General features: G+C 35.8%; 1 protein-coding gene across 5 annotated transcripts; it reads left to right on the forward strand.

Moving 5' to 3' along the window:
* The first annotated feature begins 2,960 nt into the window (after positions 1-2,960).
* Positions 2,961-20,360, forward strand: LOC107847978 (putative late blight resistance protein homolog R1B-12). 5 transcript variants are annotated; one of them, XM_047399381.1, is made up of 3 exons: positions 2,961-3,171; positions 9,746-11,930; positions 20,068-20,360. In XM_047399381.1, the coding sequence occupies exon 2, from the start codon at positions 9,805-9,807 to the stop codon at positions 11,920-11,922; it is 2,118 nt and encodes a 705-aa protein (XP_047255337.1). In that variant the 5' UTR covers positions 2,961-3,171; positions 9,746-9,804; the 3' UTR covers positions 11,923-11,930; positions 20,068-20,360. The 5 variants fall into 5 exon arrangements, with proteins under 5 accessions (XP_047255337.1, XP_016548092.2, XP_016548091.2 ...); XM_016692606.2 differs by lacking the exon at positions 20,068-20,360 and adding an exon at positions 12,403-12,705 and having other exon boundaries at positions 9,724-11,930; XM_016692605.2 differs by lacking the exon at positions 20,068-20,360 and adding an exon at positions 12,403-12,705.
* Positions 20,361-21,973: the final 1,613 nt, after the last annotated feature.

Here is a 21,973-nt window from a genome sequence, read left to right on the forward strand (position 1 = left end):
AGTTGGCGACTCGATACTTCCCTTAAGAAAATATTTATTCGAGGTTTTATTTTTACGAGGTATTCTTATTAATTATGCTTTGAAATATCAATTTGAGTATATACATTTTACATAGTTATTTAATCATAGGAATAATATTGGATAAACATAATAAACTTCTCTAAATTATATAAAGAGATGAGCATCTAGTACCACCACGAACTATGATCAATGTTGTTACGATACACTCCAACTACACATGGGTCCTATTATCCACTGAACTCAATTTTAGCGTATTTTTGTCATCCTTTTATGCTGAAATGACACCTTTATTACATAAAAACAAGGCTAATGTCAAAGGTGTCATGTCAGCTAAAAAGAGTGACAAAAATACACTAAAATTAAGTTCAGGCATAATCGGACCTGAATATGTTATAACAAATTTGACCATAGTTCAGGGATACTAGATGCTTTATTCTTTTATGAATGAAACAATTAAATTGAAATAATTTTTTTTAGTAAAAGAATCAACTAAAACTAAATGAAGGAAGTAGTTGCTAATGGCACTGCTGCAATTTTTTAAAATAGAAGTTTATTAAAGAAAATGATACTCCCTCTATTCATTTTACTTAGCTGGACTTAGTTAGGAATTGGTTTTCTTCAGCCACATTCTCCCATCTAACTATTTGAATTATGAAACTTTTTCTTCAAGCTGTGGGTGCAATCCCAAATGTCAATTTTAATTAGATATTTGTAAAAATATTAGCTATCTTTTGTCTTTTACCCACTTTAGTTAGTCACTAAAGTTAAAAGACAGAGAACAAGTGATAATAGAAATCAAATTTAAAGTTTTAAAATATTATTAATAGGATTACTTCAAGAGTAAAGCATCTATTGCCCCTTTGAACTATGATCAGATTTGCTACGACACACTCCAACTTCACAGGGATCATATTATCCCCTTAACTCAATTTTAACGTATTTTTATTTTAATCTTTTGCAATTTATCATTTGATTATTTGTCACAATCTTTATGTCTTGTGTTATAAGACATAGTCTATACTATGACTAATACAATTTCATGAATTGAACAGTAAAATGCTAGTGTCGTATCAGTATTGAGTTATCAGTTAATCGAATTGCAAAGGCATTTTTTATCGGTTAAATTGATAACCCGAATTGTTAAGCACCATTAATCGATTAATCAATAATGAATACCTTATTGGTCCCATTATGTAGTTTAGCATGTTTACAAATCAAAAATCGAACCGAGTCGACTGATAACTTACCTTAATTGGAAACCTATAAGCTTAAAATTCTAAATCTGTCTTTGACTGTGATCATGATTTTATTTTTCTTTACAAAAAGTTTCTCAACTTAAAGTACTGTATAATCCTTACAAATCAGTTCATTGCAGGTGATCATCGAATTTTTAACTAGATCTAGCAAATTTACTTTTGGAATTTTTCCCTCGAGGAATAATTGAACTAATTAGTTTGGAAATTTTCATTCTAGATCTAGATTAAAGGCTTCTTACAATATATGTTCTCCAAAATTATTGATTGATTGACTTATTATTTATAATTTATGTGCTTATATTAAGACAAAACTTTCCACTCGTATATGGAAGCTGTTAGCATTAATTAAGTGTAAAAAAATACAAAAAGTGGGCGGATCAGTGGATGGTTATGTTTAATGGTTCGACTTAACAGTATTAATAATTATTGAGCGATTATTGAACGATGTATCGACTAAATGTAAGAGAGTCTCTCACCACATCAATTCTCAATGTAAGAGAAGACTTGTTTTGGCCCAACAATTTTATGGAGCTTTATCCTTTAATTTTACAATAAACACTTATCATATTCAGGGGTAAACATATGAATATGATAATATTAATAACTTACGGTTTACCCGATAAGAAAATGAATAATCCTTAGCTTTTAAACTATTATTATATGTTCATATATTAAGATAAAAGTTTTCGCTCTGATATTTGAAACTGCCAACACTAATAAGTCTAAAAAACTAAAAAAAATGGAATATTATATTCTTGTTTCCTTCCTTAAATGACGGATTTGCTATTACACACTCGTTTAATCTTAGATTTGTTAAGAATATTTGGATTTGATGTCCATGAAAGGAGGTTTTGTAAATCTTCTTGATGTATTTGATTATCAAGAAGAGAATGTCTTGATCTATTTATCAACATCGCATATGAATTTATAAGATATTGGAGATTGTTGTTCTGTTTATGAATATCTTCCGAATTTGTGGAACATTGAAGATCTGAATCTCTTTATAAATATCCAAGAGTTCATGACATACTCAAGATGGTCTGATCTATTTATGAATATATATCCCATGATTTTGTGGTGATGTTGGACCTCTTTTCGAATACCCATTAATACATGGGATATTCAAGATGTCTCTCTAAAGCAATATATTATTCCTCCATCCCAAATTACTCGTCTCAAATTTCCTAATTTGATTTTCATTTTACTTGTCTTTTTTCATTAATCAAGAAGAGACAATTTTTTTCTTCATGTTTTACCCTTTGCATTAATTACTTTTTATTCAAATTAAAATGTAAACATCACATGCTATTAATTTTTTTTTTTAATCAATGTATCATCTCAATTTTGAACGGGTAATTTAGGACGAAGAGAGTATTACATAGGCATGATTTAGGGTTTAGGGTACGAAAACTAACATAAATTGAATTTATCTTGTAAAGTCCGCCACAGAGCTTAATTGTCATAAAAACGATCCTAAGCTCCTCTCAAATTCCTCTCCGTATAAATTAGTAATAGTAATATATACGTAGTTCTAAGGAAATTGCAAAGGAAACTTTGGCTTGTGCATTCATGGAATGACCATATTTACAATTATTAATATTACTAGTAAAATTAATCGGTTAACTTAAATATGTGTGAATTGATCCTAAATCTTCTCAATAAATAAATAGTTTAACATTCCTAATCTTTTAGGCAAATAGTTTAATTTGGATTCCTAAATCAAAACGTCTCTAATAATTAGTACACCTATCTCCTCGTGGAAGTCAACTTGCTCTTTTTCATTTTCTCTACACTGAAAATAGTCTCAAATCTTTTCATTTTCTGTGAGAGAGAAACTATAGATTTACAAGAAACTTTGGAGCAATTATTTTAACCTTTCCATTTCCACTGTAAGGTTAGATTCTTTTTTTAGCTTTTGCAATTTATCATTTGATTATATGTCACAATCTTTATGTCTTGATATAAGATATAGTCTATACAGTTTCATGAATTGAACACTAAAGTGCTATTGTCTTATCAGTATTAGTTACTACTATCATTTAATCGAATTGCAAGACATTTTCTTATATGTAAAATTGATAACCCCAACGGTTAAACACCATCACCCGATTGGTCCCATTATGGATTATAGCATGTTTACAAATCAAAGCCGACAAATCAAATATGTCACATATAAAATCAAACTGAGTTGACTACAATTAGTAGCCTTAATTGGAAATCCAAAAGCTTAAAATCCTAGATCCGCCTTTGACTGTGATCATGATTTTATTTTTCTTTACAAAAAGTTTATCAACTTGAAGTATTGTATAATCCTTACAAATCAGTTCCATTGCAGGTGACCATCAATTTTTTAACTAGATCTAGCAAATTTACTTTTGAAAATTTTTCCCTTAGAAATAATTGAACTAATTAGTTTGCAGATTTTCATTCTCGATTATAGGTTTCTTAAAATATATGTTTTGCAAAAATTATTGATTGTTTGACTTATTATTTATAATATATGTGCTTATAAGAAGGGGTTGCTGCCATGTGACCAGGAGGTCACGGGTTCAAGCCTTGGAAACAGCCTCTGGCAGAAATGCAAGGTAAGGCTGCGTATGATACATCCTTGTGGTGGGGTCCTTCCCCGAACACCGCGCATAGCGGTAGCTTTAGTGCACCGGGCTACCCTTTTTTATATGTGCTTATATTAAGACACAAAATGGAACATCCACAGCTTATCGGGTGGATCATGTGGACCGGTGGATGGTTTTGCTTAATGGTTCGACTTATTAGATATCAACTTTTAAATGTACTAATCCTCTAGCCAGCCAATAAGATGTCAGTTGAGTCAACATCGTATTAGCAATTATTGGACGGTGTATCGGCTAAATGTAAGAGAGTTTCTCACTACATCAATTCTCAATCAAAGAGAAATCTTGTTTTTCCCCACAAAATTTAGGGAGCTTTGCTGAATGAGTGGATGGGGCTTAATCCTTTTAAGCTTACAATAAACACTTATCATATTCAGGGGTAAACACATAAATATGATAATAATATTAATGACTTATAGTTTACCCGATAAGAAAATAAATAATCCTTTGCTGCACCGATAAATCATTAACTATGAAAAAAAAATGCACTTAAAGGAATTCGCAACTGAAAATTGTTAATCTAGGAGCTATGCTCGAAGAAGATGATAGCTAAATCAGGGATTAATCCGAGAATTGAAGCTAAAAGAAATTATAGAGAGAATATAGAAGAGAGAAACTTGAGATATTATTCATGAATGAATGCTTACACTGGTGATGCTTGGTATTATAGCTAACAATCCCACTTGACAGCTGTAACTAACTCTCTAACCGATTAACTACCCATGTGACTTGAGTACAGTAATAACTGCGATGAACAGTAAAAATAAAGTTTTGAATTCTAATACAGTTTAACTACTTCTAACTAATTTATTGATTCCAGCTGTGCTTCACTTCATTTTCAGTTCCCCATCTTGTATCAATACCCCTCCCTTAAAGAACATCCTTGTCCTCAAGGATTAAAGGAAGGAAACCTCAGCAGTAACTCAGAAGTCCTATGTAGCTTGTGTTGCATCAATTCCAGTTCATTGCACCAAGACTTGCTCTACAGCCTTGTTTCCCCTTTTGACCAATCTATTATCTAACACCCTCTCTAGAATAGGGCAATAAGGACTAGAAAGATGTATGACAGGCGGATGAGTGAAACTCTGAGGTAAGGCATGACACCTCTTAAGTTGAGAGACATAGAAGGTAGGGTGAATGAGAACATTACTAGGCAGTAAGAGCTTATAAGCAACAGCTCCGATCTTGTCTTCAACCTTATAGGGGCCATAATACTTGGCAGGAAGTTTGTTAAAAGGCCTGGCAGCCAGTGAAACTTGTCTGTAAGGTTGCAATTTTAGATAAACCCAATCACCTACTTCAAAGGACCTATCTGATCTATGTTTGTTGGCAATGTCTTGTATTCTTTGTTGAGCCCTGATAATATGGAACTTTAGCAACTAAATAACAGTCTCTCTAGCCTCCAAGCTTCTATCTACCATCTCCACAGCACTTTCACCCACTAAGTAAGGTAGATGAATGAGAGTTTTTGACCATATAAAGCTTCATATGGTGTGCATTTGATAGTGGTATAATAGGTAGTATTGTACCACCACTCAGCCAGGGAGAGATGATTAGCCCATTCTCTTGGACAATCAGAGCAAAAACATCTCAAGTAAGTCTCCAAGGTCCTGTTGACCACCTCAGTTTGACCACCTCAGTTTGGCCATCAGTCTGAGGGTGGTAAGTAGTATATCTCTGAAGTTGTACACCTTGCAAGGTGAATAATTCTTGCCAAAAAACACTTAAGAAGACTGGATCTGTGTCACTAGTCATGGTAACACGTAATCCATGTAGTTTAAAGATATTATCCATGAAGCATTTAGCAACTGACTGAGCTGTGTATGGGTGTTGCAGACCTAAAAAGTGACTGTATTTGGTGAGCCTGTCTACCACTACCAAAATGACATCTTTACCGTGGGATTTAGGCAGACCTTCAATGAAATCTAAGCAAATATCAGTCCATTCACCTTCAGGAACAGGTAGAGGTTGCAAATACCCTGGTATCATACTTATGTCTTTGACAAACATCACACTGATTGATGAACTTCCTCACATCTGCAGTAAGTGTTTTCCAATCGAAGAGGGATTGTAAACTCCATATAGTAGCATCCATGCCTGAGTGTCCACATTGTGGAGTACTATGCCACAAAGAAATAATGTCAGTCTTCAACTGTTGATCATCACCTATAACTAACCTTCCTTTCCATCTAAGCTGGCCACCACACCAAGTGTAGGATTTAAAAGGCTGTGTCTGAAATTTCTGTATAATCACCTGTAATGCAGGATCCACTTCCCAAGATGCCTTAATATTCATTTACAATTCATCATGTGGAGTGAGTAATGAGATGGCTAATAATTCAGCATCAAGCATTCTTGACAATGCATCAACAACACTATTCTCAGAGCCTTTTTTTGTACTCAATACTAAAATCAAAAGCCATTAGTTTGGATATACTAACAATCTGGAAATCAGTGTGAATTGGTTGATCAAGTAGGTGTTTCAAGGCCTTTTGGCCAGTTCTTACTATAAAATGGTTGTGCAACAAGGAGTGTGACCATTTGGTAACTGCAAAAATGAGAGCAAGCAGTTCTCTGTCATATACAGACAGAGAGCAAGCAGTTCTCTGTCATATACAGACATAGCTTGATGTTTAGGAGCTAAGGATTTGCTTATATAAGCAATAGGGTGTCCTTGTTGCATTAACACAACTCCAATTTCTTTACCACTAGCATCCATCTCCACAATAAAAGGTAAGGAATAGTTAGGCAAGGCTAGCACTGGAGCAGAAACCAATGCCTGTTTTAGTGTTCTAAAAGCCTCATAAGCTTGTTCAGACTAGTGGAACCTTCCTTCTTCAACATATCATGAAGGGGTCTGCATATAATTCCAAAACCATGTATAAACCTCTTGTAGTAGCCTGCAAGTCCTAAGAATCCTCTTAATTGTTTGAGATTAGTAGGCATAGGCCAATTTTAAACAGCTATAATCTTTCTAGGATCAGTTGAAACTCTCTCTGCACTGATGAAATGGCCTAAGTAATCCACCTTAGTCACTCCAAAGGCACACTTAGATATCTTAGCATACAACCGATACTATTTCATTAGTTCAAACACAGCATGAACATGAACCAAGTGGTCAACCGATGATTTACTGTAGATTAAGATATCATCAAAAAACACTAATACTGACTTTCTTAATAACGGTTTGAAAACTGCATTCATAAGTCCTTGAAAGAAAAATGAAGCATTGGTTAAACCAAAAGGCATAACCAAAAACTCATAATGGCCTTCATGAGTTTTGAAAGCTGTCTTATAAGTGTCTTCTTCAGCCATTCTCAACTTATGATACCCTGCTCTAAGATCAATCTTTGAGAATATAACAGCACCCCCTAATTCATCCAACAAGTCTTCAGTCATGGGAATTGGGAATTTGTCTTTAATAGTTAACTGATTGAGACTTTTATAATCAACACAAAGTCTCTAAGACCCACCTTTTTTTCCCACCAACACCACATGAGAAGCATATGGGCTAGAACTATGTTGAATAACCCCTTGATCCATCATCTCCTGTACCAATTTCTCAATAATATCCTTCTTAAATGCAGGATATCTGTAAGGTCTCTTACTAACAGGAATTGTTGATTCCATCAATGGAATTCTGTGATCAAATGCACCTCTATGAGGTGGTAAGGTGCTAGGCAGCTCAAAAATACAAGCAAATTATTCCAATAAGGGCTTTAATTCTGGTAACAAGTTAGTACCTGGAGTGACTTGAATACTGCAATAATTTACTTCATTTATTGCTGGGTTGGTTACTGTCATCATGAACAATTGAGCTTCTTAGCCTTCCTGCTTGATTAGGGACTCAGCCTTAGCAACTTTTATGTGTACTCTAGCTCTTCTTAACACATGTTTCTTTCCTTGATACCTGAAATCAATGGACTTATTCTGGAAGTCAAATAAGATTCTTCCCAATGTAGTTAATCACTGAACCTCCAATACAATGTCAACATTTCCAAGTAGTAAGATTAGGAAATCAGATGAAAATGTAGTGCCTTGTAAAAGCCAAGTGAGATCCTTACATATTGATGCAGTCTGCACTTTTCTACCATCTGCTACACTAATAGATTGCTCATGAATAGGAGAAGCTTTACATTGCAATTTTGTGCCTACCTCTTGATCAATAAAGTTGGGTGTGCTTCTTGTGTCAATTAAGACCTGCAATGGTCTCTTTTCATGATACCCTGTGACCCTAAGTGTTTGATATCCTGTCACTCCTGTAAGAGCTTGTAATGATATAGCCATGAACTCATATGCTTCACTAGTCACAATAGGGACTGATTCTTGTACTTTAGCTAGCTCCATGTCCCCTTCTTCTACTTCTTCTACCTCCACCATATACAACTGTTTATTACTTCTACAATTGTGCCCTTGTACATATTTCTCATCAAAGAAAAAACAAAGGTCTTTTGCCCTCTTCTTATTCATTTCTGCTGCGAATAACCTTTTACCAGGAATTTTTCTATCTCCAATTTGCTTTTATTCAAATGGTTGCTTATAAGTGGAATTGGATGCAAGGTTATAAGAAGGTTTCTGGGTATACACAGGCTTAACCACTGCAGGAGTAGGTAATAATCCACTACTATTCTTATAAGGTACCTTCAAACCCCATGACGGAGCTTGTGCTTCAAACACCTCTTCTTGTAGCCTAGCTACCTTATAAGTCTGCATCAGCGTTTTAGGACCTTGTATTCTAACAACCTTATTTAGTGCTGGAGTTAAACCCCCTAGGAAGCAGCTGATAGCATTTTCATTTGACAAGTTAACCCTAGTCAGAAATTTATCAAATTCTGCCTGATACTCCCTTACACTACCAGTTTGTCTCAAGTTCGTTAGGGCTTCCATTGGATCCTCAAATCCATCTCCAAACCTCTCATTTAGGGCTATGACATATTCAGTCCAAGTAGGATCCACTACAGAATTCCTGCACCTCATATATGCTCCATGCCAGGCTATGGCCTTATCATCAAAATGGATGGATGCTACCTTAACCCTTTTCTCAAAAGGTACTTCATCCATGGAAAAAAATTGGTCGAACTTATATAACCAAGTCCTTAAATCTTGGCCCGAAAATCTAGGAAATTCAAGTCAAGAATACTTTGTAAAGTAATTACCATGTGAATTTGAGTTGTGATGACCTTCCTTGGGCCTTTCCTCTTGCTGTAGCTCCATTGAACCAGCCCTTCCATTAGTGGATTCTGCTCTGTTTGGTTCTCTTCCTTTCCCTTTCTGCGCCATTGATCCCAATGCTTCACGAATCTCTAACAATTCTTTATTTGATTTTTTGCATTCATATTCAACATTCCTTCCATTAACTGCTGCAGCTGATCTTGAATTTGTGTCAATTTATCATCCATTTCTTCCCCAGATTTATCTTGACCTTTACTTCTCACCATTATCATTCCAAGAACCTACAAGCTTTGATACCAATTGATGCACTTAAAGGAATTCGCAACTGGAAATTGTTAATCTAGGAGCTATGCTCGAAGAAGATGATAGCTAAATCAGGGATTAATCCGAGAATTGAAGCTAAAAGAAATTATAGAGAGAATATAGAAGAGAGAAACTTGAGATATTATTCATGAATGAATGCTTACACCAGTGATGCTTGGTTTTATAGCTAACAATCCCACTTGACAGCTGTAACTAACTCTCTAACCGATTAACTACCCATGTGACTTGAGTACAGTAATAACTGCAATGAACAGTAAAAAACAAAATTTTGAATTCTAATATAGTTTAACTACTTTTAACTAATTTGTTGATTCCAGCTGTGCTTCACTTCATTTTCAGTTCCCCATCTTGTATCAATTTCGCTTCTAACAATCGTAAAAGGGGCCAAGCTAGCTGATATGGAGAATGTTGAGAGAATTCCTTCCTCTGTAGAGCCTCCCACGGAGCGTAGTTATCCATCAGTTGACGGAGAACTTGTGGGTTTTGACGATCATGCGGAAAATATAATTCAAAAATTGAGGGAAAGGTCAATGGACTTTGACATTATTTCAGTTGTTGGAATGGCCGGAATAGGGAAAACAGCTTTGGCTAGAAAGGTATACAATAGTAGTTCTATTATTGATTGTTTTGATGTTCGAGCGTGGTGCTCCGTTGGACAAACATATAATGTGAGAAAGTTATTTCTTGAGATTCTAAAACAAATTACGGGCGATAGGTTTGTTAATGTGGATGATCCTGATGACATGATGCGGAAGAATCTTTTCGGAAAAAGGTATCTCATCGTATTGGATGATATATGTGAATACGAGGCATGGGATGATTTACGACCATGTTTCCCTTCTGTGGGAAAGGGAAGTAGAATAATGGTAACAACTAGAAATGTACAGCTAACTCGGCATATGAAGAAGCATAGTGAACCTTATCTTCTTCCATGTCTAAGAGATGAAGAGAGTTGGGAATTATTGCAGAAGAAAGTATTTCAAGGAGAGAGCTGTCCTTTGGAGCTACGCAGTGTAGGACCACTAGTTGCCAAAAAATGCAATGGGTTGCCTCTTTTCATAATCATTATTGCTGGAATTCTTTCTCGAAAAAAAAGAGAAGCATCTACGTGGCTTGAGGTTGCATATGATATAGGTTCTCATGCCTTAGAAGAAGGAAGCATGAAGATGATACAATCAAGTTATGACATTTTAGCGGAATATTTAAAGCCTTGTCTTCTCTACATGGGATTGTTTCCTAAAGGCTATGAAATTCCAGTGTCTGATCTGCTCAAGTGGTGGATAGCTGAGGAGTTTGTGCCGAACATTGGCACGTTGAAGCAAGAAGAAACATCAATGAGTTGCTTGAGTGATCTTGTTAGCAGAAACTTGGTAGTTTTATCTAAAACCAGAGGAAGTGGTGAAATGAAATGCTGCATAGTTCCTGATCAAGTGCGTGAATTTTGCTTGACAAAAATAAAAGAAGAAAAGTTCATGCAACATGTAGGAAAAAGGCTATGTATGTACATACCTGACACTATGACAAGTGATTTCAAGGAAAGAAAGTCATTTGGAATAAGTCAAGCGTCCCTTGAGTGCATTGCTCATCCAAAATTCAGCATATCAAAAAAAAAGAATCTTTTTCCTTTGCTTAATAACTTCAGACTTATTCGGGTGTTACATTTATTGGATTTCTACTTGGATGATTCTTGGGCTGCTGCGTTTCAGTCGCTGACTCACTTAAGGTACCTTGCAATTTTTGTTAAAGCATTCCATTTCAAATGGGTGTCACACCTTGTTCATTTACAAACTTTGGGGGTTCGTTCATCTTATATAATGATGTCGCCTGCTATTTGGAAACTGGAAAAGTTGAGGCACGTGGACATAAACGAATTTCCCATTAGATGGGCAGATGGTGAGCGAGTGAAGTTCGAAGAACCTACAGATGTTGTGTTACATAACATGAAGACTCTTGGCACGTGCTCCATGTCCGTGGCTGACATGACTCCGAAGTTCTGGAATAAGTTTCCAAATCTCGAACAACTTAGGCTCCATATTGATGAACTTGGTGATGTTCCTTATTATTCAGACTCTAGATTAATGACTTTGGAGATGTTTCCCTCACGTCTTAGGAATTTGTCCCTCAGTGAAACTTTCCTGACGGATGAAATAGTTTCAAGTATTGCAAAGCTGCAACATCTTGAGACTCTTAAATTATCTGAGATATACTTTACGGGGAAAAAAGATTGGGATCTCAGTGATAAGACGTTTGAGAGACTCAAGTTTTTGAAACTACATCGTGTGTTTATGACCCACTGGTATTGCTCAGATGAATCATTTCCTGAGCTTGAATATCTAGTTATAAAAAGTTGTTCCAAGCTTGAAGAGATCCCACTTAGCTTTGCAGATGTTCTAACATTGCAATTGATAAAAGTTACTGATTGTAGCAAATCAGTTGGTGATTCAGCTTTGAAGATTGAAAAAGAAATGGAAGAGTACGGCTGCGAGCTCCAAGTTCATATGTTGAAGAATGACTAAAGATGAAGGTAAGTGATTTCATCATTATGATGCTTCTGCACCTCTGCATTGCATTCTCATATGAAAAACATTTTTTAGTAATTTCTGCCTTGCATTTTAAGTTAAGATGATCATTAAAGTATTGTTTATTCATTCGTAAGCAGAATTTGCTATGTATAAAAGTTCAAGTCTCTTAGAATTGAGAATTTAGATTACATTTTATGCTTTGTGAATAGTGAATTTCTTTTCTGTAGAAAAAAAATGGAAGATTACAATTGAGAACAGATTTATACATTAAGATATGCCAATTTTTCTGTGCATATATATGGCATCGACATATTTCTCTAGAAATAATTTAACCACATGTCATATTTTCATATCACTTTATGGCTTTTGAGTTCTCTCTACTTGCTTTCGTTCTCACTAGCTTTTGTGGTGTACTTCCTTTATTTTCCTGACATTCTTCGTTCTTTTCATTTTTAACTTCTCATCTTTATATAGCATCCACCTAGACGTGACTTCCGAGCAGTAGACCTATTCATTGGACTTGTGACCATCTGACATCAGTAGAAGCTAATACTTTGTACTGAGATGAAAGGACTGATCTGCATATGATGAAGCTGCGATTGTTGGGAAGATGTTAATGTCTATTTAGTTTTGTGCTTTGCAACGATACGTTCTGATAGGTATTGTCAAAGACTGAGCCAGAATCAGAAGCTTATGTTTTGTTTGTGAACTCTTCAAACCCCTTTTGTCATGTTCATTGTTATTTGAGTTAATACATAAAAATGACCCTTAACTTGACACCAAATTATAACTTTGACCTTAAACTTTGACAGTGCACAAATATGACCTTTAACTATTCAAAACTGCACAAATATAACCTCCAATCCTATGTGGTAAAACGCGTGTTCAACACGCAAAACTGGGCATGTCCAGCTTAAAATCTAAGGGCATAATACATAAATATGACCTTAAACTTTGACAGTGCATAAATATGACCTTTAACTATTCAAAACTGCACAAATATGACCTTTAAATGACTCTTCACTATTATTTTTTCATTATTTTCGGCTCAAAGATGAAAATGACATCTAATTTCTTTTGTCATTGCGGAAAAAGAACAATATTGAAGATTTATTAATTAGGCGGGTCAGCCTCATACGAAAAAATCGAGCGGGTATGTATATATATTATAAAGCAGAGGACGAATTTAAGTTATATAATATATCTAAATATTATTTATTTAAATATTAAATTAAAGATGAAACTATACTAATAATAAGAAAAAATATAGTTTTAATAAAACGTTATTAAATTAATGTTATTAAGGATAGTAGTAGTAGTATATTAAATTAACGTTATCAAATTAACGTAATTAAAATGTTATTAAATTAATGTTATTAAAATGTTATTAAATTAACGAGGGGCGGACCTACGTGGTTGCCATGGGGTTCACCTGAAACCCCTCAGTAAAAAAATTATGTTGTATATATATAAGATAGAAAATGTATATTTATGTACGTATATTAATGTTGAACCACATGAAACAAGACACTTAGATAGCCTGGTGGTGTTATTTACTCTTCTTGGACGCTTCCTTTAGCCTATTGTGCGGGTTCCATCCCTGCTAGTGGCTATTTTTTTTTCATTAAAAAAAGCTAGGTGCTGCTGCTATAGAAATAAATAAAATAATAATAATAATAATAATTTTTTTAAATTAAAAAAAAAGTTAGGTGCTGCTACTATAGAAATAAATAATAATAATAATAATAAAAACGACGTCGTCTTAACACAAAAAGCAAAACTCTGACAGTGCACAAATATGACCTTTAACTATTTAAAACTGCACAAATATGACCTCTCTCCAAGTCAGCCTTTTTAACGACGTGGCACCGTATGATTGGATTACCTTTCCACGTAGGCGCGAGTGAGACTCACGCATGAAGTTGCAAAATCAAAGGTCATATTTGTTTAGGTTTTGAATAGTTAAAGGTCCTATTTGTGCACTATCAAAGTTTAAGGTCAAAGTTATAATTTGGTGTCAAGTTTAGGATCGTTTTTATGTATTAACTCTTGTTATTTCTCAGTAGAAACTTTGGCATTGTACTCTTTTCATAATTTCTTATTTGCTGATGGAAACTATATATCCAACTCATCCCCTTGTCTATAGGGACCTCGTATAAAGGTTTAAGATAAAGAAGAGAAAGATAAATGTTATTCACGTGCAACATCTCTTTATAGAGCGGATATAGAACTGGAAATACTATCTGGCAAGTATAAAGAAGCAGAAAATCCTAAAATACAACAGAAAATTATGGAACTCCTAAATATAACATATAACTAACTACTGTATAATTGAATACATATAGATAGCTATAATATCTTAAGCTAATAACAAACTGAGGTGGCATATATTATCTGTTAATACGCCCCCACAAGTACGCCCCCACAAGTTGGGGGTGACTGGGACAAGCCCCAACTTGTGAAAATGTCGCAGAAAAGCTGTATGCGGAAGAGGCTTGGTGAGGATGTCAGCTACTTGATCAGCGGAGTGAAGGTGATGAACCTCAAGCTTTTTCGTTGAACTTGCTCACGAACAAAATGAAAATCAATAGTTGCATGCTTATGAAAAATAAGATTAGCACAAATGTAAGTGGTGCTGATTTGTCACAGAGAACGGTTGGTGGGGAAGATAGTGATAGGTGAAGCTCATGGTTCAAATTGGTAAACAACAACAGCAACAACTCGATACTCGACTTTCATGGATGAGCGTGAGATAGACTTTTACTTTTTGTAAGACCATGAGATTAGTGAGTTTTCAAGGGAGACAAAATAACCTGTTGTTGATGTTCTGTTATGTGGATTTCCAGCCTAATCAGAGTCAGAATACGCAAGCAAACCATCTGTTGATTGTCGACTTAACTGGAGCCCAACGTGCTTGTGTGCTTCAAGTAGCACAACAAACGTTTGCTGACCTTCCAGTGAGACTCTTTGGGATTATGCATAAACTGAGACAACTTGCTCATAGCAAACCCAATGTCAGGCCTAGTGAAGGATAGGTAGTGAAGCTTACCAATGATTCTTCGGTAAAGTGAAACATCAATGGCTGAATCGATCTCTGAATCAATGAAGGAGTTTGATGTCATTGGTGTTGGAACACCCTTGCAGTCAACCATATGCAATTCAACTAGAAGATCCATGATATATTTGTGTTGGGAAAACTATATGGCAGTTGGTGTGGATATTACCTCAACACCCAAAAAATAATGCCAGAGCCCAAGATCTTTGGGAGAGAATCGCTGAGAAAGTGATTTAATTATGGACATGATACTTTTTTGAATGCTGCCCATAATGATTATGTCATCAACATATATAATAATGTAGATAGTAACACCAAAATTATAAAGGATAAACAAAGATGAGTCAGATTTTGATTTAACAAATTCAATACTTGTTAAGTAGTTGGTAGGCTCGGTGTACCATGCCCTAGGAGTCTGCTTAAGTTCGTATATGGCTTTTTTTGAGCTTGCAAATGTACATAGAATTTTATGAGGACTCAAAACCAAGAGGTTGTCTCATGTACACTTCCTTTTCAAGACGACCTTGTAAGAAGGCATTATTAACATCTAACTGATGAATATGCTAGGAACGTTGGACTGGAATTGTTAATAGATAATAAAAACATATTCGCATCAGACATATTGCAGTTAAATAATTGTTGAAACATGGCGTTATTTCCTTAGAATATGTAAGATTCGAAAGAAATTTGGTGGATCCTATGACCAAGCGTCTGACAAGGAAAAAAATCTTTGAATCGTCGAGGGGGATGGGGCTAAAGCCCATGGATTGAGGTAGTATGGTGGATACATATTTATGGACAAACACAACCATATAGGCCTTCAATAAACACTACATATCCTATCTCTATGGCATGGGGTAGTGTATTATAAGGTTGAGCTTATTTTTGCTCTTAATGAATCCATAACCTTAAGGTGGTCTATGAGATAGACTTGATGAATCATTTACGCGAGTGTAAAAGGTTGACCACTTTTTTATGAAGTACTTGGGTCATCTTTCTAGAGAACTCATGATACCCAAGGTTTGTGTGCAAGACCATAAAAACACTTTATAATATCGCACCTTGTGCCAAAAAATTATCACCACCCTGATGCCTATCACCCGAAGGCTTCAGGTAAGGAGCACTAGCAGAAGAGAAAGAACCGAAATTCCCCCACTTCTTCTTTGACCACTTACCGTCATCCTGACTACCTTGTTGTTGCCCACCACCTTGTTTAGAAGATTGAACTTCTTACTCTGCCTTTCTCCAAACTCAGCCTGTTTCCTTTTTTCTTCCTCCACCGGTTGCATATGAACCACCAACCTAGACATATCCATATCCTTGATCAGCAATGCAGTCTTTTTTTAAGGATCAAATCCCGAGGTAGTCCATAAGCAAACTTTCTTATCCTCTCCCTCATATCTGATACCAATTTTGAAGCATACCTTGACGACTGATGAAATTTCAAGGCATATTCCTTGACTGATATTTTCCCTTGTCTCAGATTGACAAATTCCTCTACCTTTGCTTCTCTCAGCTCCTGAGGAAAGAAGCGATCCAAAAAAGCATTTGATAAAGCCTCCTATAAGGAAACTCCTCAACATCACCGTTTACCTCATCCCATTTCTCGTACCATTGGTACGATACATCCTTAAGTTGATAAGCCCCAAAACTCACCCCTTCCACATTCATGGCCTGCATTACCTTAAATATCTTCTCTATTTCATCCAAGAAACCCCGAGGATCCTCCTCCACCTTTACATCATAAAAGTAGGAGGATTCATCTTCATAAACTGGTCAACCCTTGTGGCCTTAGCAAATGAAACACCAGATGTATCCTGCTCAGCCTGAGCAGCAACCAACTGAGCAATAGTATGAATCGATTGATGAAATTCCGCATTCGTCACCTCACCCTGAGAAGGACTGATAGCCACTGGAGGAACTCTAGAAATATCAGGACGGACCCCTAGACCAAGTATGGATCCCCTATGTCCCTTCTACGTTGTCCCTAGATGGGACAGAAGAGTTTTCTTGTATTCCAGATCGTCGAGGCTTGATCTGAAAAACGAACAAACTAGGATTAGAAAGGACCTCAGACCTTGCAATTTGAAACAGAATACCAAGAAAGTGAAACATTCTTAAATTTTTTTAGCCTCTCCCTTATGAGTGTGGCACACTACACACTCCTAAAAGAGACTACTCGACCCGACTTTGTGGACTCTCAATTGACCATGACCCTAAAGCTCTGATACCAACTTCACCCGACCTGAACAGGGGCCTTATTGTAATGGGCATCCCAAGTCCAAATAGAACTGAGGACCACCCCCAATACCCAACCCCAACCATCTAACACATACCCTGAGTCAGATGAATTCTGAACATATAACAAGATAGCATATAATTATCCAAATCCAGACACTGGGATAGGTATATAACCATGACCGACCCAACTGATTCCAACCGACCCAAACCAACCGATAATCATAACCAAACCATAAACCAAAACCAAAATAATAACCAAACCAAGTTCCATAACATAACATAAAAAGATGGAACAATGAGAAATTTTGTCCAAGGGTGTCAGCCCCATTACCAATACCAATACTAAAGCTGACACCAATACCGATCCTGCCCATGCCAACCCATAAAAGTTCCACAATAGCCTCTAATCAAAAGAAAACCAATATCCGGTTGGGACATGCCCCAACCATATCCATAAATAAACCAAAGTATATGAAAATGTCTACAATATAAAATGGAGCCTTCAGAAAAGATGAAAGCTTACCACTTCAATCCAATAGCTGATCCCGAGAATTCGAGCACTAAGTAGGAGGAGTAGAATTGCCAGTTCCTGCATCACGTGGGAATACAACCACAGAGAGGTTAGCGGGTGAACGCTAGCAAGTACTCAGGATAGGGATAAAATAATGCCAACTAGTAAAACCAAGTAAACCAACCATATGGAAATAAACCATACATACATACACACACACACACACACACACACACACACATATATATATATATATATATATAAAACACCATGCTGTGAAAGGGAACCAGATTTAGTATTGTAATATCCCGTATTTTTGGGCTAGATTTTAAAGCGTCGTTCTTACGTGTGTTGACTATAATTCCATGAATTCATTTTGAATACACATGTCATGATCTTTATCCTAGTGTGTGAAGTGATTTTGAGGTGAAAAATTTTCATAAAAATCTTTTAGAACAAAGTTGAGCTAAGATCCTTTGATTCATCCAGAGTTTGGTATTTGATTCTACAAGGGTATACTTTGAACGTGTATAAATTTTTATATACATAAAATTTTTCAGCTCAAGACCTACCAAATTATAGATAATTGAGTCATCTTTCCAACGATACCAATTTTGCCTTAATCTGATACACGAGCGAAAAGTTATAGCCATTTTCGTGAGAGAGGCAATGAGGGCGTGCGATTAGCCCGCGATGCGCGCTTTGTCGCCCGTACCTATTTTTTAGTTTCTGTTTTAGCGTTTTAAAGGGAAAATAAGTCTTTTCCTCAACCCCAACTCATCCATAACATATAATTTCAGCCTCCAAAGGCAATATACACACTATTGTTCATCTTTTCTATTAAAAGAAAAACCCTAGCCTCTTCAAGATTCAAGCCCTTCCTTCAAGAAAACCAAGAACTCAAGTGTTCCAATCCAAGAAAGCTTTCAAGAAAGTTATTCTCATTCAAGATTTAAGTTTCAAGGTATGTTAGATGTTCATCCATGGGCTCTTTTCACCCATGGAGTCTAAGAATCCATCTTTTATGTTTTAAACTATGAAATTACATATTTATAATGATTTATCTCTATGAAGATTTTATAAAATTCAATTATACATGATATTTACAATCTATTTTCATTGAAAGCAACCTTTACACGTTTGAAGTATGAAATTTCATTGTTAAATCGCTAAAAGTATGATTTTAGTATTGCAATTATGTTATTCCCACATGTTTCACTCATTCCCATGTTTAAAGTCTATGAATTTCTTACCGTTCGAATTTCAAGTTAAGATTATAAATTGTTTCAAGTGGAATACATTATAGTATATTTTAAATATTATTGTTTCCATATCATGTTCATGAGAATTCAGAATAAATCCTCCGTTTATGATTTTGTCATGTGATTATTCTATCTTATCATGTTTAAAGGTATTCCTATGTTTAAATTCATGTCTTCCATGTGTTTAATGAAATGCCAAAGTGATGGATTCTGAGTAGAGATTCCCTATTATGGTTTTCAAGGATTTTACGTGTTCCTATTATTGTTCTATCGAGTCCTGGGGTTATGATACCTGAAATTTAGCTGTGTACTTAGTTTTTAGTAGTTACAGAAGGGTCTCAGTCATATCTTGAGCAGTAATACTCGGTCAATTAACATGGTTAGTGCGAGTTCGATCAAGCTTAGCCCAGTCTAGTAATCGGAATATATTCAGTTGGGAGTAGGATTCAGATCGAGCGAACCCAGGAACGGGGGCATTCCTGCCTAGTTAGGGTGTGACCCTTAGTAGCAGTCCCTGAGTTACAGAACTACGTAGCCAGCGTAGGTGGATGTGTCTTTCTGCCAGACTAAGGTTGACATACATATATATATATATATATATATATATATATATATATATATCTCATGAGTCTTCCTGCCAGATTAGGGTTGACCCAACCATTGTTAGTAACCCGTGGCATAGTACTAACACCCTTCCAACTGGGGTTACAGGTTAGACCCCAATCAGTTTATATTGGGGAATGTCGGTTAGATGATAGCTCCCATAGTTTCGGTTCCAGTACTTAGTTCAGAATTCAGTTAAGTCTTGCTTGACCATAGCATATAGTTTATCAGTTATTTAGTTATCAGATTTTGGTATTTCAGTTTACGGACTATTTCAGAACTGGTTTTATGCTTGGTCATGCATTCTCAGTCTTTATAGCTTGCATGCATTCTTACTCAGTATCTCATTTTGTGCATCCAGTCAGTTATTACTCGCGTACATAAGCCCATGCATATTATCCTAAACTCATTTAGCATACCAGTATATTCAAAGTACTATCACATACTCATTTCTTGTGCTATAATAGGTTCGGATGCTCAGATTCCCAATCATACTTAGATTTTCTAGGGTATTAGTAGCAGCAGCAGTGGTGAGTCCTCATCCTTCAAGGACGAGTTACCTTATATTCAGTTGTGTTAGTAGTTCAATCATTTAGTCAGTTGGAGTTAGTTGGGGGCTTGTCCTATCAACTCCACGGTCAGTCTGATTTAGAGGCTTTTAGACATTTTTAGTCAATTAGTTGCTTTCAGTTTATCAATCTTCAAACAGTTGTTTTTAGTATTACGATTCAGTATTGTTTTTCGTATTTGAAACCTTATGGAATTCCAGTTAAATTTCGCACATGTTCCTTGTTATTTTATTTAGTGTTCACAGCAGGTACCAACATAGGTTAGCTTGTGATCCTTTGGGGCTATAAGCACCGTGTAGCACCCAGGGTGTACTCTCGGGGAATTACAAGTATGAATTTAAAAACATTAACCTGGGTATGTATAGCTTACCATCCAAAACCACCCACAGACTATATGGATCCAGTGTAACCCCATGAAGTGTAACCCCATGAACGGGCCCTGATGGATGTAGCTGCACGAACCGAAGATAGCATAAGAGTAGGGGATTCCCGAGTACCCATACTCTCTATTATACATATGTACAATATACTTAGAGGCTCCCCGTTTACCTCATAGTATCATATATGGTCTCCATGACCAACCCCTCATGTCGGCAAACATGAATTTCCAATGTTCATTCATTGAACTCCTACCTTCATGGTTAACTATCACACTCCACCATTATTGCCCAATTAAAACCATTTTTAACCAACCAATTCGTTATCCTATTTATTATTAACCAAGGCTATTAATAGTGGTATCCTCATACCGACTATAACTTGAAAGTATTGTCCTTATCCAACCTTAGTGTAAAGGGATTCCTATGTACCCATAGATTATACCTTCAAGTTAATTTGGGGGGAGTCCCATGTACCTCACAAAAATTCCATTATTATGTTTGATTGGGGGAGTCCCATGTACCCCACAAGTTATTCATTAACATGTTTACTTGGGAGATTTTATTGTACCCCACAAGTTATTCATTAACATGTTTACTTGGGAGATTTTATTGTACCCCACAAGGAGTATAATTAACCATAACCATGAACACCAAACCATTCCATTTAACTATTCTAAACCATTTAAACCACTTAAGGTTCCATTACCAAACCATACCATGCAATAGTTCCATTTAAAAAGTCCAACAATATAGTAAAAGCATTCTCATAGGCATTTTATCAAACATATTGGGGGCATAGTGTTTCCAAATCAAAATCAAATACCAATTAACCATTCCCATGCAACCAAGTATCCAAACCACCATTAAAACATGTAAATACATAATTAAAACATGAAAAACCATAACCAAGCCATTATAACCAAAAACCCCAATATTTATTTGAAAACCCCAAACCATATAACAATTATGCCATGAAAACAATTTACAAAATATGCCTTTAGTTGGAACTAACAATGAGGGAAGGAGTACATGCCTTAAATTGAGTAGCTGATGGAGAGAAATCACTAACACAAGCCCAAATTAATTCTTAAGATAAAACCCTAGCTTTCTTTACCCAAGAACTTTAGAAAGGATTAGAGAGTGTTTGAGAGGGTTTTCTAAGCATTAAAGAATAGAATAATAGGGCAAATAACCTCCCAAGTGTGTTAAAAATCATGGGGCCTTATTAGGTTAAGTGAAAAAATGTCCAGATTACCCTCACCTAAACTACATAAAATTCCCGTCAGGAGGGTACAACTAACCATACCGGTCGTACCTTCCAATACGAGTGGTACCCATCACTCGTACCCTAGGACTCCCCCTTGGACCCAATACTCTCCAAGGTATGACTCATCCAAACCAAGTCGTACCCAAAGCATACGACC

The sequence above is a fragment of the Capsicum annuum genome, chromosome 11 (assembly GCF_002878395.1).
Source record: "Capsicum annuum cultivar UCD-10X-F1 chromosome 11, UCD10Xv1.1, whole genome shotgun sequence".
Taxonomy (NCBI): Eukaryota; Viridiplantae; Streptophyta; class Magnoliopsida; order Solanales; family Solanaceae; genus Capsicum; species Capsicum annuum.

Excerpts from the sequence above, each read along its gene's own strand:
- LOC107847978 (XM_047399381.1), top strand. The coding sequence starts at position 9,805 with ATGGAGAATGTTGAGAGAATTCCTTCCTCTGTAGAGCCTCCCACGGAG.